The sequence below is a fragment of the Piliocolobus tephrosceles genome, chromosome 1, assembly GCF_002776525.5.
Source record: "Piliocolobus tephrosceles isolate RC106 chromosome 1, ASM277652v3, whole genome shotgun sequence".
In the NCBI taxonomy this organism is placed as follows: domain Eukaryota; kingdom Metazoa; phylum Chordata; class Mammalia; order Primates; family Cercopithecidae; genus Piliocolobus; species Piliocolobus tephrosceles.
In genome coordinates, this window is record NC_045434.1 from 117,890,392 (window position 1) to 117,918,347 (window position 27,956).

Sequence of the window (27,956 nt, forward strand, 5' to 3'; positions counted from 1 at the left end):
AACGCATAGTGAATCTGCTTTGTGGCAGGAACACTTTATAGGTGAAAAGAATAGACAGTTTCCGAGTTGTGGCCTCTATGTTCTCATTTAAGTGTAAACAAAACAACTGAGAGTTATAAGGAAACCTAGGTGAGAGCCCTAATGAATTCCATATTTAAAGTCAAGATGAAGAAGAATGAATAGGTAGAGAATTGGGAAGAAAACCCAGATTATAAGATGTTGTGAAAGCCCTAAATAAATATCCATATTGTAGAATAAGAAAAAGAACAAAAAGTCATAAACACCAAGTCTAAGCAGTTAGAAAAAAAAAAAAATGAAAAAGAAGAAAGAATATAAAGTAGGAGAAGATTCCAGTGAGTTCAATAGAATTAAGAACTGTAGATTGTATAATTTAGGTTTCTTCTATTGTTTAATGTTATTAACATGAAAAGTGCTTGCATATTATAAAAACCATACAACTGGGCTAACTTTGCATGGGAATCAACATTAAACCAGCAATTCCTAACTAACTGATAAAAACACTCTTTGGAAGAATTACAGAATGACAGAAATTAAAGGTAGACAGCTGGGTAAATGATGCTAATGACAACAAACATATTGGTTAAGATGCCTTTCTTAGTTCATATGTTAAATAAGTTAAAGTCAGTCTTCTGAAGCATAATGATGTGCTGACTACAATTATCTTCTAAATATTCAATAATTAAGTGGGATTTTAATACTATTGAGTTTTTTTCTGAATTTTTCAAGTTGATTACTAATTGGAGCTTTGACTAAAAATTAATGAAATATAAATATTACTGTATATGTAAGAAAAGAAACACACTTGGCTATTGTTTTGAGGATATGCATTTAATTTTAAATTTTATAATTTAGATTCAACATGAATTGCAATAAATGGATCTTCAGCAGAGTTACTAATAGAAAATTCAGCTTTGCCATCACTAGAAACGTATATTTTAATGCCTGTGCAATTGCCATCAATTTTATCTCCAGAAATGACATCACAGTATGTGCCAGCAGGAAGACCAGTTTGCAAAGTTGAAGAAAATGACCTGGAATAAAATATTTGAGATTTATCTTCAATACAATGAAACGCAGGAATACAAACTAACACAAATAAACAGCATAACTTTATGTTGTAGAACCCTAAGCAGACAAGGTCTCATTAAGAAGAAAACCCATATGCCTCTCTAGTAGGTGTAAATAGCTTTCTCAGGATCAAAGTGAACCTGACAGCAAACTAAGCAAGTCCCTGGTCAGTACTGAAAATATTACCAGAAAATCAAAGTTGAAGAATATCAGTGAAGATTGGCAGGAGCGGTCACACTTTGATAAAAGTGTTACCTTAGTAAAATCAAATTTGTTCTTAACTGAACTTAATACCAACTACTTTTAACAATTTAAAGGGTATTATTTTTTAACCTCCTTTTTTTCCCCATGAGGTTAAAAAGAATTTGGGGTGTACATACAAACAATCTAGCATTTCTATGAATAAGTGATAGCTTGAAATATAAATCTTTTTCACAAAAATTTATTTTGGTATTCTCATTCACAAAAGAAAGAAATTAAAGAACTAGACATGGGCTTTTTTGGCAGGAAAGAGATCGACTTGACTTATATATTTATTCATTTTTCATCAGTGAAATATAATTTATATTAGAATGAGCTAAGTGTGAGTATCAGTTGGCCTTGGACAGAGACAATTCAACTGTTTGCAAGGAAGTCTTCTGAGCTATATGTTAGGGAATCATTTATACCACAGGCAAAGGATATAAGAATCACAGATGAAAGGCCAATAATGAGAAGTTTCAGAACTAAAACTCAAATCTCCTGAAGCAATCATTAACCACAAGATATATATTATTTATATATATGCTTTAAAAATGTGATTTGTCACAAGGAGACAGAGAAGTGAAGAAAGTATACCAAAAAACTAGATAGAGCAGTCCTTGAGAAAAACAGTTAGAAATAAAGGTATTTTAATACTGAGGCAGCATTTTTCCATGATTAAAAAAGCAGGACTACAAGACATGTTCTTTTAATGATTTCACAATCCTTATATTAATTACTTTGTGTATTTTGTGGCATGTGTAGGTGAGCATATGCATGTTAATTCTATATATGTATAAGATACTGCAAGGGTACACAGAAAGGACTCTGCTTACAACAGAAAGCCCTTATGAAAAGAGGACAACAAAGGAGTAACCATCATCATTTTGCTTCTGCCCATTTTTGATCGCTATTGTCTTCTTGCTCCATCGACTAAATGATTTTTCAGATACGATAAAAAGTAAATGAACAGAAAAAAAAGGAATGAATCAAGAACATACTGATAGAAAATATTATTTTTAATTGATATTTACTTACCAGTCATCATTGTTGAAAACAATGAATCCTTTGTTTCCTCTTCCAAAAGCCACTTGGTTGCTCCCATTATCATACCAGTTTGTAAAAGGCTCACCATCCACTACATTGCGGAAAGCAACCATGTTCCTAAAAACACAGTAACATAAAAAAGTTGATATTCTTAAACTTCAACTGTTTTAAATAAAATGCTAAAGAAAGTTTCCTATTAGAGGACATGTCAAAATAAATATTCTCACCTTATTTGGCGCCATCGATGTTCACAGACCCAGTCATTGCCACAAGTAGTGTCTGCATTAATAGTAACTTCTTTAATTACTCCATCATCATTTGGTGGCCCAACCCAATCATTAACATCCTTAATTAGGGGGGGAAAGCCAAATTTTAACATACATGTATTTACCTTTTCCTTCTCCTTTACACCAAACCCAACCTATCCTGTTACTTGTGTCTCTGCAGTCAGTGACTTGATCTAGAATCCAATGCCTTCATTAATTTTTATAGCCCTCTTCATCATCTCTCTATACTCAGGTTCTTTTCTGCCATATTAAAAACAAAGGCAACAAATTTTTATACTCTGGTTTTCATTCCAAGGACCTGCAAAGGCTTCTTTGCTCTGTCACCCAGGCTGGAGTACAGCGGCATGATCATAGCTCACTGCAGCCTTGATCTCCCAGGCTCAAGTGATCCTCCCATCTCAGCCTCCCAAGTAGCTAAGACTGTTGGTGTGCACCACCACACCCAGCTCATGTTTTTTTTTTTTTTTTTTTTTTTAATTTTCAGTACAGACGAGGTCTTGCTAGCTTGCTCAGATTTGTCTTGAACTCCTCAGGTCAAGTGATCTTCTGGCCTGGCCTCGCAAAGTGCTGGGATTACAGCTGTGAGCCACTGCACCTGGCCTGCAAGGGCTTCTTAACATCACTATAAGCCATGCAATGTCATTGAAATGGGCAGGGCATTAGTACCAAAAACACCAAGATTAAAACACGGGCTCTATTACTAGTAGCTAAGAAAACTTAATCAATATGCATAATTAACTGTGTCTCAGTTTGTCATTTGTAAAATGGGAATATTGTTTTTCTTTGCTCTAAAAATTAAGTAGTATATCTGAAAATGCCCTGAACATGACATGTGCTAAATAAATCTTAGAGTCCTTCATGCTTTTTAGATAAATGTACAAAACAATACATCTGAACATTTTTTATTAATTAACATTTTTAATATTATGTTTTTTGGATTGGCACTTTAAAAACTACAAATTTAAAAAAAAAAACACAGTAACACTAGGACGGTTTTCAGTGTTGACCTTAGAATCATGTCATATGGTGAAAAGTGAACAAAACTAAGAACTTTTAGCATGCAGCAGTCCTGGCAAAGTGGAAACGTTATAGTAATAGGAAAAATAAAAATACTCTCTGAATCTTAACGTCAGAAATAAGACCAATTAGTAGAAATTATAAGAAGTTGGCTCGATATAAAAGTACACCTTCTAAATATTAAAGCTGTTTAACAATAGAATCAGTTGCCGTACAAAGTAGCGGACTTCTCAAACTGAAAGGCATCTAAAAGAAGCTAGCTAGATATCAGTGTGACTCATAGGAAGGAGGAATTTCTGCTTTAGACATAAAGTCTCTGATGCTGTTTCTGAACCCTTTAGTTTAAAAGAAAACCTTCTACTAGCTTTCCAAATATCTTTACATTCTTATTTCTCTGTTCCTTTTTGAAACTACTCATCAGATTAATGTCTTTACCATACTCCCAAAAGTTTTTCTCATTCTTACCTTTCTTGGAATGCTCATATAATTTCCTTCCTCTTATAGGACACTTTGCCTATTTAACTTAGCTCAAATGACTCATTTCTTTGTATTCCATATAACATTTTAAAAGTACTTAACAAACATTTATGTTGTTCTCACTACGGGCAAATGATGTTTTAAGTTCTCTACAAGTGTTGGCATATATAATCTTGCTATCAACCCTGAGGTAGATATGTATTATAAATACATATTTTACTCCCTGCATCTAGCTCTTATTTTTAAGTGTTTTCTTTCTTCCTGTTGGCTAGGGGATGTTTGTCATATTTCTGAAATAGCTTGCATACTCTTTTTCAATGAAGAATATAAATTTTACTCCTTTAATATAATCTGCCTAAAATCAGAGCCCTGTATCAGGTTTATACATAATTAAATATTTGTTGAATAAATACATAATTAATAGTTGTCATATTAAGTTAGAACAAGACTGCCTCCTTTTTCTTGAGAAAAGGATATTTTGAACAACTCTAAAACTTACGTTTCCATTTTGAATATCTCTTGGCCAACGGTAGCTTGACATTACTCGTGTAAATCCATAAGGATGAGCAAGCATAAATCCAACTGCCATTTTATACAGCCTGAAAGTTACATAATTATATTATCATAGAATATCAGAATATTCTTACCATCATTAAAAGATGTGTTAAAAAAATAGAGAACTTTGTTTTCTACCTGGCATCCCAGAAGGTAAGAATAGAGGCTCCTCCAGCCCCATGTCCTCGTTGATTGTCATGGTTATCCACAAAGACAAGTGCTCTGTCAGAAGGCATGAAACCCCAACCTTCTCCCCAGTTTCTAATTTTGAAAAATAAGATATAATTGATGTACCATTTCACAATTGTTTTAGAGTAATTTAACTGTGTATCTCTTTCTGCAGGGCATGGCATCTGAAGATTAATTCTCTCTCTAATTAAATGGTTAGTCTGCAAGATATATATTTACACACACATATATATACACACACACACACCATACACACTCATGTGTGTAATCTACATATATAGTCCATATTTGTATATACATGTATGGAATACTTATATTTATATTACAAATACAAGATTTTTGTTATTAAAAAAGGTCTTTTAAAGGTTTCAGCACATTATAATTTAGAGGAACTCCAGAAGGATCAATATCCATATCACATTATACAGAATGTCAAACTAGATTAAAATAAGGCTTCAATACTGTATTGTTATCATATAAATATTTTAATATTTTAAATTAGTGTAGGTAAATTCTACGGTATAGACACTTTGTACATACTTTATAAATGATGGGATCATTTTAATAATAACCCGGCTTTAAAAGATTATATGCAAACATCAAGTCAAATCTAGTATATTCATCTCGTACTTAGATGAAAATTCCTAGGGAATGTTTAGGGTTCTGAGGCATACTGTCTTGTGACAGACACTCTAAATACAAAAGATGATTGATTCGAGTTTAGGGCACTAGAATACTTATCATTAAAAATTGACTCCTTGATAGTTGTCTGAATAAGAATGTTCCAGAAGATAACTCACACTAGGGTAGTCTGACTAATAGATCTATGAAATAATTCAGGGGAAAAGTTGTATTTATTTACTTTAAGTAAGACATCTTCTCTCCATCCCACTTGCGAATAACTGTGCCGAGTTTTGCACCATACTTGAATTCTGTTACCCGGCCATTTCCAAAGTAGTCACTGCTTGTAATTGGCTCACCACCCAGATCAATTACCTAGTAGAAATTTAGGAAAAAATAACATTTTTCATAAGGTCTTTAAAGCATTTTAACTAATAAGTTAATATTCTATAACAAATAGCTTAAGCTACTTATTATTTGTTTTTGTCTTGTTTTGTTTTGTTTTTCAGAGACAGGGTCTTGCTATATCGTCCAGGATGGTCCCAAACTCCTGGCCTCAAGCAATCCTGCCACAACCTCCCAAAGTGCTGTGATTCATGAAATCACAGCACGAGCCACCACACCCAGTGCTATTTGTTATATAAAATGCTCAAAAGGGTTTTTTCTTATTCTTATTATCTCAACAGGTAATATTCTTATATTCTTTTTTTGATTAAGTATACACTACAATATTGAAAGAAACATAATGTCAAAGTTACCTGTTGTCCTGTGAGAATACTTATCTAATTTTTAGTCTTGTACATCAATGATAATAACAGCTCATACTAATACATTTACTATCTGACTGACATTTCTTGATAAATATAAACTCATTTCATTTCCAAAGAAAATAAAGACATAACTATTATCAATATCCTACATTCTGTGTACCTTCATAAAACCTGTTGTGATAAAGAATTAGATATGCTGTATCTGAAGAAGAGGAGGTTAAAGAACAGTGTTTTATGCAAATGACTCAGTCCTTATCCTACAGAAATTCCATTTTTAATTGAATCTGCCATTAATTTTCTAATGAATAAGATATTTTATATGCATATATGTATTGAATGTACCTCCTGGTAAATGAAAGGTTTACTTCCTTGAGGAAACCAGTTACTGTTGAGATCATGCAGTTTGTCCAAAATTGCCTTTATGTCTCCAGGCCACATGTGCTTGGAAGCATCAAGTCTGAACCCTGCAACACCCATGTCAATGAGATTGTTCATATATTCAGCAATCTCAGAACGCACATAATCCTTCTCCAGTGCAAGATCAAGAAGACCAACCAGACGACAATCTCTGACCTGTTGAGGTAAAAACATTATGACCGATTCATAAAACCTCACTTTTCACCTGAGAATCCATTTGCTTATTCATGTATTCAGTAATTCCTCAATAGATATTTTATAGGGACTTCCTTGCATTGGACACTGGGGATGCTCACATTCTACTATACGTGTATCTTTGAAATATTTTCTAGTAGAAAGTAGAGAATTTAGGAAATAAAGTCGATGAGTTTTTGAATTGGTTGGAAGATTTTTAAAAGTGAGCTTTTTAAAATTGTGTATTAAAAACTTTTAAATATGGATTTGAGTTTCTTAAAGTAGTCAAATTTGTTAACCTGTGTCCCTAAGAGATCTAAATTAGTATTTAAACTGAAGTTCAATTAGCTACATGTCTATAATAAAAGGCGTATGTCACTCTTTATTCAGATCACTGTCTTAAAAAAAATTACCTGAGTAGCATCATTATAGTTCTCGATATCTCCACTTGAAGTTTGACATTTACCATCATTAAAATCCCATCCAGAATATGGGACTGCTGGAAAGTCCCTACTTCCAGGGTTGAAATAACTTCCACAAGTACTGCTTGTTCCTGCACTCACACCATTACCACACATATGATTAATTACAGCATCCACATAAATACGAACCTAGAAAGCAAAGTTTCTACTTCAGTGTGACTTACAGAGAGGTAGACATTTAAAGCATTATTGATTAAAGTTTATAGTGTGTTAATAAAACTCCAAAATATTTCATTATATCTTCTAACTATTTTTCTACAAGATCAAAAGTCAACTGTGAAAGGAAAGGAATGTGAACTAAACACCTACATTCATTCTAGACACTTGGTCAAATATTTAATAGTAATGATAAATTGAGAGAACCAGAAACTACCGTAAATAGGAGGAAATGCAAAAAGCCCATTTTGGGGAGACAAAACTCAGATGAGACTGGAAAGGTTACTGTTTTGGAAATGTCAGTGGGTCACCAGGAGAAAGCCTGTACTCTCTACTTAGCAGTTGAAGACAAATAAGGTAGATATTAGTCTCAAATTATGCTGCTCGTTAAATAGAGAAGCGAGCTATTCACCACGAAAAACCCAGGAATTACTGATGGAAACACAAGTTACCTAAAAATGATAGCAAATATTGTAACTGAAATTATAATTCCTAACCAGAAAAGTCTTTCCAGGAAATATGGTTATAAGGGTTAAAATTTGATGTTTTGCTTTAGAAGTAAATTCTGCTCTAAACTTTAACTTATCTCTTTAGTAGATAGAGAACATATACAAAAATATTTACAAAAGTTGAACATAAGACAATATTTAAGTTTTAAAGCATGAAGTAAAATTTTAAAACATATAAAATATGGAAAACTTTCCACTCAAAAGGAGAAGGAAAGAAGAGAGAAATCATTTTCCTATCAGTTATTTTTAAAGGAAACTAGAATTCACTTACCCCAACATTGTTACATCTAGTCACCATGTTTCTAAATTCATCTTCATTTCCAGATCTTGTGCATAATTTATAGCTAACTGGTTGGTATCTTTCCCACCAAGGTCTTGAAGGGTCGTGAATTGCAACATTTTCATTTGGTGGAGAGACCTACAAATTAAACAGTCTTCATAAGCACCAAATTGTGTCTTACTGTATATCATTGGATGTTCTAGAAACTAATCAATAATATAAAAATATTCTTGAATCTTTGTATATGCAGCTATCTTTTGAAAATATTAACAGCACATTGGAGGATTCTCATTGAAGAAGATTATCTCAGAAACAAAATATAAAGTTGCCAAAAATACTACATTGTTTTTTCCTCAGAAAACTGTTTTACTTAGAATACTTACCTGGGAAGTAAAATGTTGCCCAAGTTTCACAGATCAGATCAGAACACTATTTACTATAAGCACAATGAATCCTGCAATTTATACTATGAATAATACCCACCTGAACCCCTCCAAATCCCTTGGGAGCTAAATATCGCTCACATTCAAGAGCAATATCCACCCATCGCCATTCAAACAGATGAACTATAGATGTCCGTCCTTCTTGTGTATTTGGGGAATACTGAGCCCAGCAGAACCCAGTGGTTAAAAGCAACAGAAAGAACTTCATTTTGCTGTGAAGTTGTCAGTGTCCTTTCCAGAAACTATTTATATTCCTGTAAGAAGCACATTTTACAAAGTAAATATTAGCATCAATAAATACTGGAGGGCAAACTGTTTATTCATAATCTGAAAAGGTTTATCAATAATAATTTTAACAGGTGAAGAACATTAAAAAGTCTCTCATGGAAAGAACTTAAATGACCTTTTAGAAACTAATGTTTCTTCCCTTTTTTTTTTTTTTTTTTTTTTTGCTTATATCAGCACTTTTATTTTTCCTTACACAATGACATGTTGCTGTGGCCGAATGTTCTCACATAACATTAGAAAACCAAAATTTGTTGTCATCTCTTTAAAGATCGAGAATTGTGTACAAAAAACTTTACATAAATTAAAAGGAGGAATACATTTACAGGTATAAATGTGAACTGCTTCCAACTGAAGGCAAGTAACAGCCCACAGGGTTCTGGCAGACAACATAAGCTAAGAAAGGAAACTGAGTCCTATGGCTTGGACTTTCCAACCCTGATAGATTGACAGGACAGAAGCAACTGGTTCAGGAGTCCTTGTCAGCTTCTAGATAAATTCCAGAACACTCAGTCCTGACACCTGCACAGATCAGAGACTGCTGGCCATACAGACTCACCAAGCCACAGACTTGTCTTCCACAAGCACGTTTTTAGCCATGAAGTGACCAGGCCACATGTACTAAAGACTGAAATCCAAGATATGTACAGATACCAAGGGGAACAGTTAATTTGAATGCAAGGTCAAAATCAGCAACCAGTTCTACAGTCCAGTGATGATATCAGATACAAGCTTCAAGGACAACTTATTTTAGAAGGCTTATTTCAGTTTGGTGAGGCTAGCATGAGGTGTATGCATTTGCCAGGGGCAAATTTATACTTCTGAATTAACCCATGCAGCAAATTCTAGGCATCTGCTCACAGTCCACTTAGAAGCATCTGTGGTGGACGATGGAGGTGGCCAACTCGTTGTACCACTGCTTGCTAATCCACGTCTGCTTGAAGGTGGACAGTGAGGCCAGGATGGAGCCACTGATCCACACCGAGTACTTGTGCTCTGGGGGTGTGATCATCCTTGATCTTCATGGTGCTGGGTGTGAGGGTGGTGATTTCCTTCTGCATCCTGTCAGTGATTCCTGGGTACACGGTGCCACTGGACAGCACCATGCTGGCCTACACGTCTTTGCAGATGTCCACGTCACACTTCATGATGGAGTTGAAGGTGGACTGAGTGGATGCCGCAGGATTCCATGCCCAGGAAGGAAGCCTGGAACAACACCTCCGGACACCGGAACCTCGTTGCCGATAGTGATGACCTGGCCATCAGGCAGCTCTTATCTCTTCTACTGAGAGGAGGAGGAGGATGCAGCAGTGGCCATCTCCTGCTCAAAGTCCAGTGCGACATAGCACAGCTTCTCCTTGATGTAGTGCCTGATCTCCTGCTCAGCAGTGGTAGTGAAGCTATAGTCGCCCCTGGTGAGGATCTTCATGAGGTAGTCGGTCAGGTCCTGGCCAGCCAGGTCCAGATGCAGGATGGTGTGGGGGAGGGCGTAGCCCTCATAAATGGGCACCGTGTGGGTGACCCCATCTCCAGAGCCCATGACAATGCCAGTGGTGCAAATAGAGGCGTAGAGGGACAGCATAGCCTGGATGGCCATGTAAATGGCCGGGGTGTTGAAGGTCTCAAACATGATCTGAATAATCTTCTCTCTGTTGGCCTTGGGGTTCAGGGGGGCCCTGGTCAGCAGCACCGGGTGCTCCTCCAGGGCCACGTGCAGCTCCTTGTAGAAGGGGTGATGCCAGATCTTCTCCATGTCATCCCAGTTGGTGACAATGCCATGCTCAATGGGTTACTTCAGGGTCAGGATGCTGCGCTTGCTCATGGCCATGTTGCCCACATAGGAGTCCTTCTGGCCCATGCCCACTGTCACACCCTGGTGCCGGGGGCACTGACGATGGAGGGAAACACGGCTGGGATGTGTCGTCCCCAGCAAAGCCAGCTTTGCACATGCCGGAGCCATTGTCAATCACCAGCACCGTGATCTCTTCTTCCATTGCGACTGGTGGAGGAGTGGGACAGCAGAGTGGCGGGACAACATGGTGCATGGGCTGACAGAGGTGACTGAGACCCTGTTTTTTTCTTACTGATACAATCTTAACCTTTACAAACCTCTGGCAGTATGTACACATACAAGCACACATACACACATATAACATAAATAAGGACAGTAAATATTTGTTTACACACATAAGGACTATATTTTTGTATACATACACACACGTATCTATACAGTCTTTGTGTATGTGGGCATATGTGTGTGTATATATATGTATGGTTTGGCTGTGTCCCCACCCAAATCTCATCTTGAATGTGGTTCCCATAATCCCGATGTGTTGTGAGAGGGACCTGGTGGGAGGTCATTGAAATTGAATCATGGGGGTGGTCATCCCATACTGCTGTTTTCATGATAGTGAGTGAGTTCTCCCAAGACCTGATGGTTGCATAAGGGGCTTTTCCCCCTTTTGCTCAGAATTTCTCCTTCCTGTCATCAAGTGAAGAAGGATGTGTTTGCGTTTGCTTCCCCTTCCATCATGATTGTACGTTTCCTGAGGCTTCCCCAGCCATGTGGAACTGTGAGTCAATTGAATCTTTTTCCTTTATATATTACTCAGTCTTGGACACTTCTTTATAGCAGCATGAGAACAAACATATATATACACACACAGACCACAGTATATATATACTGTGTATATATATATATATATAACAGTACATATATATAACACTGTCCACAAATATAAATATATATATACTGTCCACATATATAAATTCTTTATATATGTGTGTGTATATATATAAATCCTAATTAAATAAATAAGGACTATATTTTATTTCTGATATCCGTCACTAATGGAAAATAACAATTGAAACCAACTGAATTCTCAAAATATTGCTTTATCTGTATATTTTCAATTTTTTGTCATGCTTCCATTTCAAACAGAAATATTATGTGATATTTCCATTTTTAAAATCAGCCCTGTTTCCCATCCTTAATTCAAATTTTTGGTTATTTAAATTTCTGCATTAAGATTTAAGAAAACATTTAAAATCCCTTCTGCATTAAGATTTAAGAAAACATTTAAAATCTGAAAGCCTATGAATTGGAGAAACTAACTTTTTTCCTCTCGGGCAAGTCATGTGCTTAATATAGTGCATATAGTAATAGGATTTGTGGTGGTGGTGGTGTTCTCCCTGTAGACAAATATTTATTGTACCTGATGAAATGCTAAATAAATAAATTTGCATACCTTTTCCTTCTTAATGTAAGTGAAATGCTATGAAAGGGAGTAATAGTACAGGTAGGAAAAACTTCATTCATCCATTCAACAAGTGTTAAGTGTGTGTCTGCTTTTTGCTAAGCACTGTAGGTGATGTTCAGGAGACAATGATAAAAAAGACAGGTTTCTGTTCTCAGAGAGCTTACATTCTAGTGGAAAGAAAATATATTAGTAAATAACAGTAATAGTAACAGTACTAATAGTGATGATAAAAATAATTTCAGATAGCAATAAGAACTAGTATAAAATCATAAAATAGAGAGTGACTTTTCTGTCAGCATATTTTAGACTGGATGGTAAGGGAAGACACCCCTTAAAAGAGTGACTTTATGATGTGATTTAAATGATTAGAAGTGTCCAGTCATTTAGAGATCAGAGAAAGAGCAATAGATAGAGGAAAGAGCAAGAGTAATGTCCCAAGAAAAGAAAAAGCTAATACATGAGACACATTAAAAAGAAATCAGTGTGGCTACAGCACATGTGATAAAGGGTGGGATAAAACGAGATGAGATCAGAGAGGTAGGCCAGATCATGTAGAACCTTACAGAACATGAAGAAAGAGACAGCTGTTAAGGCTGTAACATGGGGAACTGAAAGACTAATAGACTTTAAAAAGAAAATCACCCTTGCTTCTGGGAAGAAACCAGATTATAGGAGGATAAGAGTGGAAAGAGGTAGATGTTAGAAGACTTTTACAGTGGCCCAGGAAAGAGGTGAGTGGCTTGCACTAGGGCATAGACAAGGTCTATTTCAGAGGTAAACAGGCAGTAGATTTATGAATAGATTAGAGCTGAAAGATGAGGAAAAAATATTAAATATATAGGTATTTGGGGGTGATACCATTTTTTAACATGAGAAGAAATGAGGAAGTATCAGCTTTGGTGAAGAGTATCAATAGAGTTGTGGATTTTAACTATTCCACTCTCGATCCTGATGCTCCCCTTTGGTCCTTCCCCCAGCCAATCCTGTGAACTCTATTCATTGCAAAACTAGAAGTTCCTCATATTTTATATGCAATGTCATACCTCCATGACTTTCCTAGTGGTTTTCTTTCCCATATCATCCCCTTCCACATCCAACTTAGTGTGGAAGCAACTACTTTTCCTTCCACATTAAGTTGAAACCACAACTTTATGAAGCTTCCCTTTATATTACCAAGCACAGTTAGCTTCTCTGCTGTATGAAAGCTTTTTAATTTATATGACATTAAGCCATATTTGACTTCTATTGTAACTATATTATAAATAATTAACAATTTACTTGTCATTCTGGATCAAGCTTCTTGAAGGCAGACTTCATATCTAGTATTTCCAAATCCTAGTAAAATGATTGACATTGTCTTATGTGCTCAATAAATGGCTATAACATGAAAACTCTAGGTTCCAGGTATTGTGCAAAACATTGGCATAACATGGGTTATGTCCTCATTGATTTTTTAAAAATCAATGAACTCTATATTAGAAATTGTTTAATACACTCGACTCTAATCCCAGCAAAAGTGTTGTACACATGATGGAACTAAGGCCCAAAGATATTGAGTAAATTGTCCAGGCTCATGTGGTAAGTGACAAAGACAGGATTTGATAATAAGTCTTATTGCAAGTCAACATTCTCTATATTACACTAATGTTTCTCCTAGAATTCTAGAGTTGTGATGTCTAATGTGGTAGCCACTAGAAACAATTGGCCACTAACCAGTTGAAATATATGTAGTTTGAACAGAGATGAGTAATAGGTGTAAAACACACTCTGGATAATGTGAAAATAAAATGTAAAAAAAAAATATTTTTATGATGTTTACATGTTGAAATAACATATTGTGGCACATTAGGCTAAATAAAATTTACCATTAATTTCCCTAGTGTCTTTTTGTTTCTTTTAATGCAGTTGGTAAAAAATGTTAAATTACATATATGATTTACATTCTATTTCTATTAGACAGAGCTGTTCAAGAAGTTATGTTCAGTTAGAGAAGGGATATATCCATACACAAAAACAAACAATAAAGTGAAAGATATGAACATAATTTTAAGAGGGTTACAAGTAAAGTGCCTCAGGATTTAATTGATAGGAAAAGTTCTTTCTGACAGATAGGAATAAGGGGAGACAAAATTGACTTGAAGAACGGGTTTGACATCAATGAAAAGAGATAGGTAAAATTACTTTTAAGTAAGAAAAATATGTAGAAGAGCAAGGAGAACGGCAAGAAGTCAATACAGTGTTTTAGAAATTTAAGTCAAGTGTGAGGGAGCCATGGCAGTTAAATTTGGAAAGGTATATTAGGGACACTCAAAATCAGGGAGAAGAAAAAAATACTTTCCTCAGAAGGTTTTTTGGTTGTTTTAAACAGGAAAGTAGTAATAAAAACTTTTAATTATATCAGATGGGCCAGAAAACAAAGAGATAGGAACATTAGTAAGCAGAGCAGTGATGGAAATCTGAACTTGGATTATAGCAGTAAGAATGAAAATTAGGGAAGTGTGATAGATTGTTATATTAAAGGGCATCCAATGAATGACACTTCCCAGTATCCATACCTATATGGAGTCTCTTTCTAAATAGACTATGGAATTAGCTTGATATTTATTTTATCCAACGAGGTATCAGCAAACAAGACAAAGCAAAGTTTGGGGTTTGCAGAAGGGAGTTTGATCTCTTGAAACTCTGAGATCATACATTGCTGTGAGCATAATTGGGATGAAAGATCACTTGAAGTCTAGTTGTCCCCAGTCATTCCAACAATCTGAGTTGACTCACCAGCTAATAGTTGAGTGATATGCCAGGAAAAAACATGGTGTATATAGTCAGCCCTCCATATCCATGGGTTCCACATCGCCAGATTCAACCGCGGAAGAACATATTTTTAAAGAAGAATAGTTGTATCTGTGCTGAACATATAGACTTTCCTGTCATCATTCCCTAAACAATGTAACTGTCTGCATAGTATTCATATTACAGTAGATATTACATCTCTAGCAATATAGAGATGATTTAAAGCATACAGGAGGATGTGCATAGTTTACATGCAAATACTATGCTATTTTATATAAGGCACCTGAGCATCTGTAGATTTTGGTATCCATGGGAGGTCCTGGAACCAATACCCCACAGATACTGGAGAGATTACTGTACAGGGCTTGGTACTATCTGTGGTTTCAGGCATCTTCTGGGGGTCTTGGAATATATGCCCCTGGAATGGGGGGGAAATCTTTATGTAAAACAGACAGGGGAGATACAATAGACTTGGTGGAGACTGTACAGAAAATGGTGGTTAATCAGATATAAGAGAATAGCGAATATAAAGAGTGAAATGGGGACTCCGTGATTTAAAGTTTGGGTGAATGTTAGAAAGGCCACATCTTTATGACTGATGGTGCAATCTAAAGGCAGATTTGGTTTAGAGAAACCGATTAACTAATATGGGGACATACTGAGGTAGAGGTACCACTTTTAAAACAAATGGGTATATAAAAACAATAAAAAAAAGATATGAAGAAAGAAGCAGAGAATTGGGAGTTTTCAACAAGCAATGATTGTCTGAGAAATGGAACACTAAATACTTAACTGATTTAGCACAGACACTGAACGAAATAGATGCTATCCCTAATCAACTACTATATAGAGGGCAGTGCACACTGGCTGAATTATCAGGCCTGGAGAGTTGTATCCGTGAGGGCTGACAAAATACCAAAAAAGATGTTGGGTGAAGCCACCATCTTTACAAATGATGGGTTATAGGGAGGAGGAAGGGAGAATAAAGAGGTGCCTTCAAAGTAGCAAAGGGAGTTTTATTACCTGAGATGATTTTTAAAAAAACAAATAGGGAAGGAAAATTTGCAGGGAGTACAAGATACTAACTGGATATGGGTGAGTATCAGAATCTAAATAGAAAACTGACTAGATAGTGATACAGGGCTGATGGTGTAAAGAGTTGACAGTTACAGAAGAGGGGCCCCATTTGAACTTTATGCTTGACTCAAGGTTCCAAATGTGAAAATGTAATTGTTAGGTGTTAAGACAAACTATAAATCCTGACTTTTCCATTTATAACCTCTGTGATGCTGGAAAATAACCTCTTTAAATGTATCTATGAACTAGAAAAAGTAACATTTACCTCATAGAGTTATTGTGATTAAACAAATAATGCAAATAAAGCTGTTATCCCATTCCATGGATACAGCAAAAGCTCAATATGGTTGATAATGTTATTTTTGTATTGGTATTTTTACCTGGTCCTATTAAAAATCCTATCAACTCATACTGTCTTCCTGCCTTCACTCTACTAACATGTGGCCCTTCTGTCTTCCCATTCTACTTTTCTGAACTTCTAATGTTTTCTGCTCCTCAGAATTATTTTCATTTCTACTAAAAGAATGGGCAGAGATAAAAAGGAATCACCAATATTTTATTCCTGCAATTTTTTCCTTCCTTCCCTCACACTATTCCCTCACTATTCAATAAGCAATAGCTTATTGGCTTAGGATTTCTGGCATATCCATGTTAGTTTTGAAATATACTTTTCATCTATGCCACATTAATAAACTCTGTTCTTGTAATAACACATCAGCATTTTTCACAATGCATTTGGAATGTTGGTAAAATAAGGGATAATTTACAGACATAATTTAGGAAATTAGCACTATATGAAAGGTAGAGTTAAACACACATATAATAAGCTTCTACTAAGATCAGGCATTGTCATATATTTTCTCATTCAATCTTAATTTTAACCTCAAACAAGCAATCTGAAGCGCTATATACCCCATAGGAGAAGCATTACAACAGTTAAAGTATATTTATGCCTTCTGAAATAAAAATCTGCATAAACAATTCTTGGCATCTTTGGCATCAAAAACACCACCACCAAAAATAAGGATTTAAAATAGTTGTTATATCTACTTTCTGGAATAGTTATTCTAAAAGAGTTACCCTTAAAGAAACTATCCAGTTATTAGTAACATACAGCATTATTGCCCATATTTTGTACTTCCTAGAATGCTCTACAAAGAGAAAACTTCCCTTTACTCTAAAGCTCTAATGGTTACTATAATGTGCCAAATGACATATCTTGGGAATTCCCTGAGAATATGAAATAGGACATTTGATAATATCCTGACAACAAAGCAATAGTCACTAAAGATTATTTGTATTTGGAGTGTCAAAACATATCCTCTCTTCTCATCTGGGCTCATATAAAAAAAAATAAAATACATCCAGTGTCAAGAATTAACTCAAAATTAGCCAGTTTCTGAGGGTCTCAAAAGTATTTTTTCAATCAATATCATATATGAGGTATTTATTTGACATCCATAATATACATAGCATTATAGGGAAACGGTTCTAGTGTAAATGCAGTATTCCTCTTAACACATCAAGTACCATAAATTTAATCCTTTAGCTTAAAGTTTACCTAAATCACACCAAAGCCATGACTTAAATAAAATGAAAGAGCTCTATTAAAATGTCAAGCAGAAAGTAGCAACTTCCAAATAACTTGTCTTTCTAGAGCTTCCTTTCTACTTATATAAGTATCAGTTATTTAAAAGTTCTTTCCCCCTAGCCAAAGTAGCCTCACATTTGCACCAGATACTATAGTTTTTACCATGCAAATGAATTAACATTGACAAAAAAAGGACAAGTTATCTATTAATGTCATTCATAGTTCTTGGCCTAGTGCCTTATAAATATCTTTGGAAGTAATTTAATGTGATTAAAAATTACAACTGAAATACTTTAATGTCACATTTATGAACTTGATCAAGTTAGTTGTTTCTCTTACTAAAAAATAAAAAGTCTGAATTCCTCTGAGTTTTGCAATAAATTATGTACAATTTTCTCAAAATAGAAAACCTTCAACCACCAGCCCTTCCACCAACAGTTTTCTATTTTTCTTCTGAAAATAAAATAACAAAGAAAATAAACCTGAACTCAGGATAAGTTGCATGTGAAGGTTAGAGGAAAGAAAGCACAGATAATCAAGTTTGCCTACCAGATCTATGAAATCAGAGACATCTTTTGAGCCAAGGTTAAGACACATTTTCAATATAAATAGTACATTTTGTACAGCACAGCACTGAAACATGATTTGTCAACAAACTGAAAATAGATTGTGAAACTCTATATCAAATCATGTGACAGAAACCACTTATTTCAAGACAAAAAGTTGGCAGAGGACTTACATGATACTCAAAAAAACATTAAAATAACTTACTACTTTAACTTCTTTCAATCAGCAATCTCCCAAACCCACAGTTCAGTGTTTTACAATCATAAAATAACAAAATCTCACAGTTCTGGTTTTGCTTTTTCTTCAGTTGGAAAAAAAAAAATGCTAAATTTAGAATTTTATAGATTTTCTTACCTCTTACTTTCAATATGTGCCCTACCGTCCTACTCCAATTCTCCAGATCAGATTTCTACAAGCAGTCTTCTCTGAACTCCAGTATTGCAACAGGTTGGTCACTACACTCGTTTCCTAAGCAAACCACTGTCTTCTCTCCTCTGCTCAATTTGCTGCCCTGCCACCTCTTCTTACTACACTATATCTCATCTGCTTTTTGTCTTCCTTCCTTTTTCTACAATACCCTCTCCCAATCTCTAAAATAACCTTAATAAAATAATCTTAAAAATAAAAAAATATATAAAATAAAATAACCTCCTTAATAAAATAATCTTAAAGACCAGATTGACATAGGACTGGGTTAAATTAGTTAAATGAGACTAGAATGTAAGCAAAGTCACAAAATCAAAAATTTAACTCTTCGAGATCAGCCTGGCCAACATAGTGAAACCTGTCTCTACTAAAAGTACAAAAATTAGCTGGGCATGGTAGCTGGCACCTGTAATCCCAGCTACTCAGGAGGCAAAGGCAGGAGAATTGCTTGAACCCAGGAGGTGGAGGTTGCAGTGAGCCGAGATCGCGCCATGGCACTCCAGCCTGCTCAACAAGAGCGAGACTCTGTCTCAAAACAAACAAACAAAATTTAACTCCATGCGTCATCATCTACTAGATGCTTCACCATGAACATATTTTTTCTATATGAACCTTAGAAAAAAATTAAAGTCTAAGGATTTCATACTAGGTCCTCAATTAGAAAATGAGGATATTGTTGATATATATATAATAACCACTAACAACATATAGTTACTATGTGCCATTTCCATACATTACCACTTTTACTTCTCACACGTGCATACCCTACATGACAGAAATATGATCATCCCCATTTTTAAAATGAGAAAACAGAAACACTAAAAATGTATTATGGCCAAATTGTAGTACATGTTGGGACTGAATTTCAAAGCCAAGAAGCTTAACTCCACAGTGAGCTCTTACCTACTAATCAGTATTATATTCCCTTTCACTGGATTGTTAGAAAAATCAAATAAAATATTATGTGAAAATATTTTAAAATCTGAGTTCTGCTTAATTTGCTTAATTTTTAAAAGATTAACAGTAGTAAAAATTCTTCAAAAATAATGTCTTGGAAGATTAAAAATACAGGAATAATTTCAAAAATAAAAATGACTGCAAACTGGAATAGAACAGTGTTCAAGTATTCTAAGGTCACATTATTGTCTTTGGCAATGGACATAGGCATTAACTTTGGACTTTGAGAATATGCATGGGTATAATCAGTGCTAATCATTAACAAAACAGAAAGTGTGCCTAATTCCTGTGGTATAGGGTGTAAAAAAAAAAAAAAAAAAAAAAAAACAGAGTAATGAAAACAATTTAAAAGAATACAAAAAAAATAGTGAATAAAGTGAATATAGCAAACATAACAATAATTATATCCAATGTAAATTGATTGTTTCTGCTAAATGCATTTTCGGACAGATTTTTTTAAAAACAGAGATAAAAAAAAGGTAAAGGTAAAGCTAGAACCAAATAATCAATGTAAAAACCAAAGGAAAGAGAGTGTAGCTTTATTAGAATTGTACAAAGATCTAAGGCAAAATTAATGCCAAAATAAAATGGCTGTACATTCATACTTAAAAATGTTTGACTCTCTGACTAGAAATTCAACAAATATATGTGTTTACTTACCTTATAACATGTTTAAAATTGCTAAAACAAAAAAAATGACAGTACAATAATTGGGAAATCCACCATTATGAGAGAGTTTTAACAAAACCATATTAAGAACAAGCAGATTTGACAAGATTTTAATCAACCTGACCAAATGTACATATGGAGAACACATTATTTTTTTAATTGTCTCTATACAGTCGGAAGTTGAGTCTTTTAAAGGATTGAAATAAAACAGAATATTCTAATTGGACTAAGATCATATAGCATGCTCTTGTTAACATGAACATTTATTTCCAAGTATTTTGTTGTTATAAGAAGTGTTATAATGAACATCTGTATACATGTTTACACATGGGTAATTCTGTAGGCTAAATGTATGTGAAACTTTAAGCATATTTTTATGTGTTCATATTATGCAAAATTGCCCTTACAAAGGTATCAACTTTTACTCTTTAGCAGCAAATATTATAGTACCTTTTGCAACACTCCCACCAAAAATTAGTATTATCATAGCTCTAATTTTTGCCTAATAGATTAAAAATGATTTGTGTTTTTCCCAATTACTAGCAAGGATGAACATAATTTCACATTTTTTTTTTGCCTATTGAGTTTTCTTTTGAAATTTGCTTCTCCCTTTTCCCATCTAGTTTTATTATTTTTTTCTTATTGAATGTTTGGAGTTCTTATGTTGTTATCATTTGTCATGTATTGCAAATATATTGTCCTAATAGATCACTGTTTTTTGAAGTCTTTCCATTGCAAAATTAAGTAATCATGGATGCTGGTAAGAATTAGGACAGTGCCAAAGGTATGCCTACATTATTATTTTTTGTCCAACTAGTCATGCAATGCTTAATGACAGGAGTATGTTCTGAAGAGTAAGTCTTTAGGTAATTAAGCCACTGTGCAAATGTCATAGATTGGACTTCCATAAACCTACATGGCATAGCCTATTCCTCCTAGGCTACAAACCTGTAAAGCATGTTATTACACTGGATACTATAGGAAACTGTAACACAATGTACTGGTGTATCTAAATATATTTAAACATAGGAAACTTCCGATAAAAATGTGGCATAATAAACTTAACTGGATAACCATTATATATACAGTGCATGACTGTATTCACCATGCAAAAGGTTTTAATTTTTAAAGTGATTATTTGTTTAACTACAGTGGTTCCTTGTCCCTCCATATCCATGAGGAATTGGTTCCAGGACTCCCCATGGATACTTAAAGCAACAACTGCTCGAGTCCTTCAAATAAAATGTAGTATTTGCATATAACTTTTACATCATCTCAGATTACTTATAATAACTAATGCAACGTAAATGCTATGTCAAAAGTTGTTATATTATGTTGTTTAGAAAATGACAAAAAACAAGTCAATACATGTTCAGTACAGATGCAACCATCCTTTTTCTTGTCTTATCCTTAGATCTTGTTTAGTAAGATTAAAGACCAAGTGGTAAGGAAGATGGGAAAAGAGACAGAGGAACAATGTATTAATTACAACTTTTTTTTTTTTTTTTTTAGCTGAGGTCTCCCTATGTCACCCAAGCTGGAGTGCAGAGATGCAATCATGGTTCGCTGCAGCCTCAAATTCCTGGGCTTAAGTGATCCTCCCTCCTCAGTCTCCCAAGTTGTTGGGATTACAAGCATGACCTATTATGCCCTGCAATGGTATTTTTGTTGTTGTTTACAAAGTTAAATGCCATTATTTATTATATTGAAATATCTTTTAATACTTTTTTTTTGAAATATTACTGATTACTTAGAACCCAAAGTCTGGAAACCATTGAACAAATTTATTCCAATAGTCTCTTTCACTGTTAACATTCTCTGATCCTATGTTTATTCTTCTCTTGGCTTTCTACATCCTAATGGAAATATGAAAATCAAAGAGCTTAAGGAAATTTTGTGGCTGTATCAATCAGGACAGAATAGGTTATTCTGCAGTAATAAAAGAAACTAAAATTTTTCAGTGGCTTACAATAACTAAGTTTCTCATGTTCAACTAGGATCAACAGAGGCATTCTTATTAGTCCTTTTGTAATGCCACAAAAACTTCATTTTGACACACGCCTTAGCAGTCGGGAAGTTCCCAAAGTAAAACATTATTTCTGCTCACATTTCACAGCTGAAGCAAATCACATGGACATTCCCAAATTCAACAGGATGGGAGTATTTCATTTGCAGGGAGGATCACTAATATTTGTGAAAAATAGTACACTGCATATATGAGATCAGAAATAAACAGGAAAAATAAAAGAATTTTCATTGGAGTGAACATTTGAAAAACAAGAAATGCGAGTTTAAATATATATATTTTAAAAGAAAAATACAATATATACAGAGCTTCCCACACTCAACCTCAGTCTCTTACACCTCCATCTTTTCCTTCGACAGCAAGACATTCAATTTCTTCTGAGTTTATATGATCATTTCTATGCATGTTTTTGTGACTTACTTTATCTAACGTTTCCTTAAACAACATATAACAGTCTTTTAAGTAGTTACCTTTTTCTAAGCTTTGAAAAGTTTCATAAAATTGCTCACATCTTCTTAAACTTTTGGATATTCAAAGATCTTGGTATATAAATGCCATATTAAGTCCTATTTTATAATTTACAAAAAAATAAAATAAATTTTATGTTTTATATATACATATATATATATATTTTTTTTTTTGAATCCTCCGCCATCACCCAGGCTGGAGTCCAGTGGCACAATTTTGGCTCATTGCAACCTCCCCCTCCAGGTTCAAATGATTCTCCTGCCTCAGCCTCCGGAGTAGCTGGGACCATAGACATAAGCCACCATGCCCAGAAATTCTTTTTGTATTTTCAGTAGAGACAGGGTCCCACTGTGTGGCCAGGCTGGTCTCAAACTCCTGACTTGACATTGATCTGCCTGCGTGGGCCTCCCAAAGTGCTGGGATTACAGGCATGAGCCACTGTGCCTGGCATCCTTTTTCATTTCTAATTGATACCTTTTAAATGGATACAACCGCCTCAAGTGTTTATACATTACTCATAGATGTTCTAGTCTTATTTGATTTCCTATCTTTTTCTTCATTGCTTAGACCTTGTACATGTTGGGTACAGGGTATATCTTTCCTGATGCTTTTTCAATCTGTTGTTTGTGTGTGTTTTAAGATTTCCTATTAGCTTTTATGTGGACGCTCTATATACCATTTGTTTTCAGAAAATATAGGGTGGGATATTTAGCAGCTTAAGCACTAGGGGTGAGAACTTTCTATTCCTCTTGAAAACCATCAGTTCTACCCCGTAAGTGTCTACCCAGGGGGTTAGCTCACATATCTACTGAATGATCCTACTGAGGTCATTATTTTTTAGTATGCATTACTAAAGATAAATGTAATAAACTATCTTACAGTTGACACATTAAAGAACTTTCGATTACTCACAAAAGGAAGTGCTGTCTTCTCACAGGGTAGTAAAGATAAACTAATTACTATAAGCACTCAGCACAGTTCTTGTTGAGATTTCAAAATTCATTTACATAACCTTTCAGTCTCCTAGGTTCTCAATTTCTTGAATTTATCTCCTTCCATCATCACCTTGCCTCTAAGCTACTCCCATCTTCACATCCTAAAACTTATAATCACTAAGTACTATACTCTAATATTTTCAATTTCAGTCACCCCATTCTTATTTAAATCTCCCAAATTTCTAGTTCCTACCTCAAGAACTCCAATGCATCTTCAACCACACTGCAATCTACAATTGATCATACGATTTTCCACTGTCTCAACCTTATTTTCTCACTTCATTCCTTAACCCAGATTACTTTCCATATCCCTCTTTTATAGTCATTTTCTTAAATATAACAACATCTCATTACTGACTGTCTTACTCACCTAGGGAAATCTCAACTTTAAACTGAATTCTGTACTTATTCAGTGACAGCACCTATGTTGAACTCAACTGGAGAAAAACACAAAACCACGTTGACTGATACCACTTAAATAAACCACAGACTGCCTAAGAGTTTGTTTACTTTCCTGCATTCCTGGCTATCCATTTTACATCTCCTTTTCCTTCCTTAATCCTTCATGACTTCCTCCCTCTTTATGACCTTGTTTCCTAGTTCACTGAGAAAATATAACAAAAATTTGACATGCTACTCCTATCTACTGAACAACAAACATCTAGAACTCTAAAATCTGCCCTTTATCCTACTGTTACTAATGAGCTGTTTGTGTGCCTACCTTTAAAACTAACCCTTCTATTTGTATACCAGATCTATGATTTCAGCAATATCCCTCTCTTTCCTGCATTATGTTTTTTTCTCTCTACTGAATCAGTCCCATTAGCATACAAACCTGCTATATTATTGATCTTAAAATAAACAGTGTTTGGATATTACATTACCCTCCATTATCCCATTTCTCACATCCCCTTGAAAGCAAGACTCCTTAAGAGTTGTCTTCAATACTCACTACATTAAATTCCTTGCCAATATTCTCTTGAATACCTCCTCTTACTCCTGACATTCACCAAGTTTGTCAACATCAAGGTCCCAAATGTTGCTCTACCCAATGCTTAATCCTAAGAACTCATCTTTCCTAACTCATCAAGAGAGCTAATATATTTGATCACTCCTTCCTGTTTGAGATATTTTCTTCATTTAGCTTCTAGTTATTCCTCCTTAGTCTTCTTTAACAGTTCTTTAACTATTTGATATCTCACCATTTGGATGCTCCAAGGTTCACTTCTCCATCCTTCTAATTCCTATCTCTAATGTTCTTACTCTCTCTACCTCACAATGCTGTAAAAGGTAAGAAGCTATGATTCACAACAGCATTTTTACAGAAGAGCTGAGTCTTTTTGGGCAGTGCCTCTAAGGTACAGGTGTAATCACAGACTCAGGAAAGTATCTGTAAGAATAAATCAAATTTAAAAAAGAATGTTTTCCTACGTATATACAGCTGAAACTAATTTCATTAAAGGAACAGAATAATTGTACATGGGAAACATTTTCACCTTTGAGTGATGTTCTGACAGATGAAAGATTTGGGGGTACAAAAATGGAAGACTGTATTATGGCAAGGATACAAATTTTCTAAACTGGGATAAATCGCCCATTTCCAAAAAACCAAAAGCCCAATAAAACTCAAAAGCCAGACAAATATAAAATAATTACAAAAAACAAGATTGCAATAAAAAAAAATGTGAAAGCGCGCTGGTATCCAGGTAATTACAAATACTGCCTTTTAATTTTTAAAGGCAGTATTTGTAATCATAAAAAAATTATAAATTTTATATATTTTTATAATACTATGTTTTCCTAGATGTGTTAAACCAGATAAAAAATACAAACACCATTTTACTGGAAAGAAAACAATTTATTATATTTGAGGAAAGACATTAAAATACATGTAATATATTTCCAATTCACTGATTTAAAGGCATATCAATTTAATTTTTAAATACACTTTCAAAGCTGTTACGCACAGTTCCATAGTCCAGGTGGTCAATTTCTTCCTCTCAAAGTTGGAAAGCAGTTGAAGGACACACCGGATTCAAAAAAAACCTAAAACATCACAAAAGCCCATTAAAAATAATAAGTATAACACAGTTCATTAGTTTAAAAATAACTGAAAGCTGAACCAGTTATATTTAGAAAATTAGTGAATCATGTCAGTATAACAAAATTTATCTAAATAACAGCTTATAAAGAAACTGATTTATAACATTTACAAAATCATTTTAACTGTGCCTATAGAAAAATAATTACAATTTCAATATCTATAGGTTTTATACCTTTAAGATGATAACAACCAAATTTTGAATTGTTTTCATAGAATAATAGTAGCAGATTTTTCAACAAAGAAACACGGAGGCTCCAACCCTCTATTTTCCTAGTTATTAATATAAGGTTGGATGGCTAGGTTGATACTAGGTACCTAACCATTTTACTCTAACAAAGCAGTGTCCAAAAATGGTCAGCTCTTAGAATTACTAGGAAAATCTTTTCAAATCAGATTCTTATACTCCATTCCCCGAGATGCAGATGTATTGGTTCTAGGGTAGAGTATAGGAATTTTCATGCATAAAAACTCTTCTTTGGTGGTTCTCAACCTTGGTTGTACATTAAAATCTGTTTGAGAGGTTTATTCTAACATCTGTGCTACACTCCCAATACCTTAAATCAAAATTCTGACCAAGAGAACCAGGCATCAATATATTTCTTAAGTTTGTTTTTTTTTTTGGAGGGAGAGGGTCTCACTCTGTCACCAGGCTAGAATGCAGTGGTGTGATCATGGCTCACTGCAACCTCAACCTCTGGGGCTCAAGTGATCCTCCTGCCTTAGCCTCCCAAGTAGCTGAGACCAGAGGTGGAAGCCACCACACTCGGCTACTTTTTGTATCTTTTTGTAGGGACAGAGTCTCCCTACATTGCCCAGGCTGGTCTCAAACTCCTGGGCTCAAGTGATTCTCCCATTTCGGACTTGCAAAGTGCTGGGATTACAAGTATGAACCACTGTACCCCCTTAAAATTAGTATTTCATTCAAGTTCCAGACCACTGTAATGTGCAGCCAAGACTGAGAACCACTGTTCTTGGCGATTATGGTCATCAATCAGTTGGGAAACCACTATTCCTATATACCTGCCAAGACTGTTTTTCACTTAATGCACTACCCTTAATCAGCATTATGTGTTTTCCCCTCTATTACACTTTTCTTCTCTTGTTTAGAAAAACAAAGGGGATGGAAGAAAGATACTTCTATTGCTATATATGCCAAAAGAGACTCACTTAAGACTTTAAATGAGTGGTCTGCTACTCTTTAGAATTTACATAGTAATCCAGACATCTTAATTTTCAATATAAGTACTTTTTAAAAGAAAAACACGTCCTTTGCCCAATTAAATTTTAAACACATTATAAATACCTAAACCAGATACATTATACAATAGAAAGCATGTTATTGAATTAGGTTTAGGAAATATACAAATAGAAGAAACAAGACTGTATTCTGAGTTAAAGTAAATGAACACATTCTCTAAGTAAGTTGACCTGATTCACTAACTTTCCCTCAAAAAATTATATAACCTAAAGGACATCACAGAAAATTCCACAACAAATCTAAAAACACATAAAAGATTTGTTCAATCTATACAAATAGTTTTAGAAATATTTCATTTGAATAAAGTGTAAAAAAGTATTGCTTAACCTGGATGAACAGGTGGGGGAAGGACAAACATTTCTAAGAAAAAAACAAAAAAACACTGCCCCAAAAAGGATACGACAAGAAAGGATACACTTTGCATGACAGTATTACAGCAGTATTTACGCAGGAATGCTTCTAAAGAAGAACAGCAGAATGCAGTTTAATTTTTTTTTCTTATTTTTCAGCACCAGATTTACAAATAAATGATTTTTTAAAAATACAGACTGAAATCCATCTTTCCTCTAAAGTGTTTATAAGACTTGTGACTACCCAGTATAGACATACAACACAATTCAAATATTCAAGCCATCTCAGAGGGACTAAACATTAAACAAAATTTTCTCTTATATACTCATATTTGTCAATTAAACACCAACTGTGATTGTGACCAATTTACTTCATGATC

The 27,956-nt window shown here is 34.5% G+C and overlaps 2 protein-coding genes and 1 pseudogene across 9 annotated transcripts in view; all 3 read right to left on the reverse strand.

The window, feature by feature from the left end:
- Positions 1–828: 828 nt before the first annotated feature.
- AMY2B (amylase alpha 2B) lies at positions 829–25,958 on the reverse strand. Of its 2 annotated transcripts, none has more exons than XM_023190913.1 (11): positions 25,832–25,958; positions 8,794–9,007; positions 8,302–8,448; positions 7,297–7,494; positions 6,635–6,865; positions 5,764–5,897; positions 4,851–4,973; positions 4,657–4,756; positions 2,604–2,722; positions 2,368–2,493; positions 829–1,052 (listed from the first exon to the last, which is right to left on the reverse strand). In XM_023190913.1, the coding sequence occupies exons 2-11, from the start codon at positions 8,959–8,961 to the stop codon at positions 863–865; spliced, it is 1,536 nt and encodes a 511-aa protein (XP_023046681.1). In that variant the 5' UTR covers positions 8,962–9,007; positions 25,832–25,958; the 3' UTR covers positions 829–862. The 2 variants fall into 2 exon arrangements, with proteins under 2 accessions (XP_023046681.1, XP_023046682.1); XM_023190914.1 differs by lacking the exon at positions 25,832–25,958 and adding an exon at positions 9,598–9,755.
- LOC111525478 lies at positions 9,892–11,272 on the reverse strand (annotated as a pseudogene).
- The window catches only part of RNPC3 (RNA binding region (RNP1, RRM) containing 3), a 28,809-nt gene continuing 26,560 nt past the window's right edge, over positions 25,708–27,956 (reverse strand). For 5 of the 7 annotated variants that reach the window (XM_023190908.1, XM_023190905.2, XM_023190906.2 and 2 more), the window contains one exon: positions 25,708–27,685. The gene's annotated coding sequence lies outside the window, so the exon portion shown is untranslated. The remainder of the gene's footprint in view (positions 27,686–27,956) is intronic. The other 2 variants (XM_023190911.2, XM_023190907.2) reach the window with 1 other exon arrangement.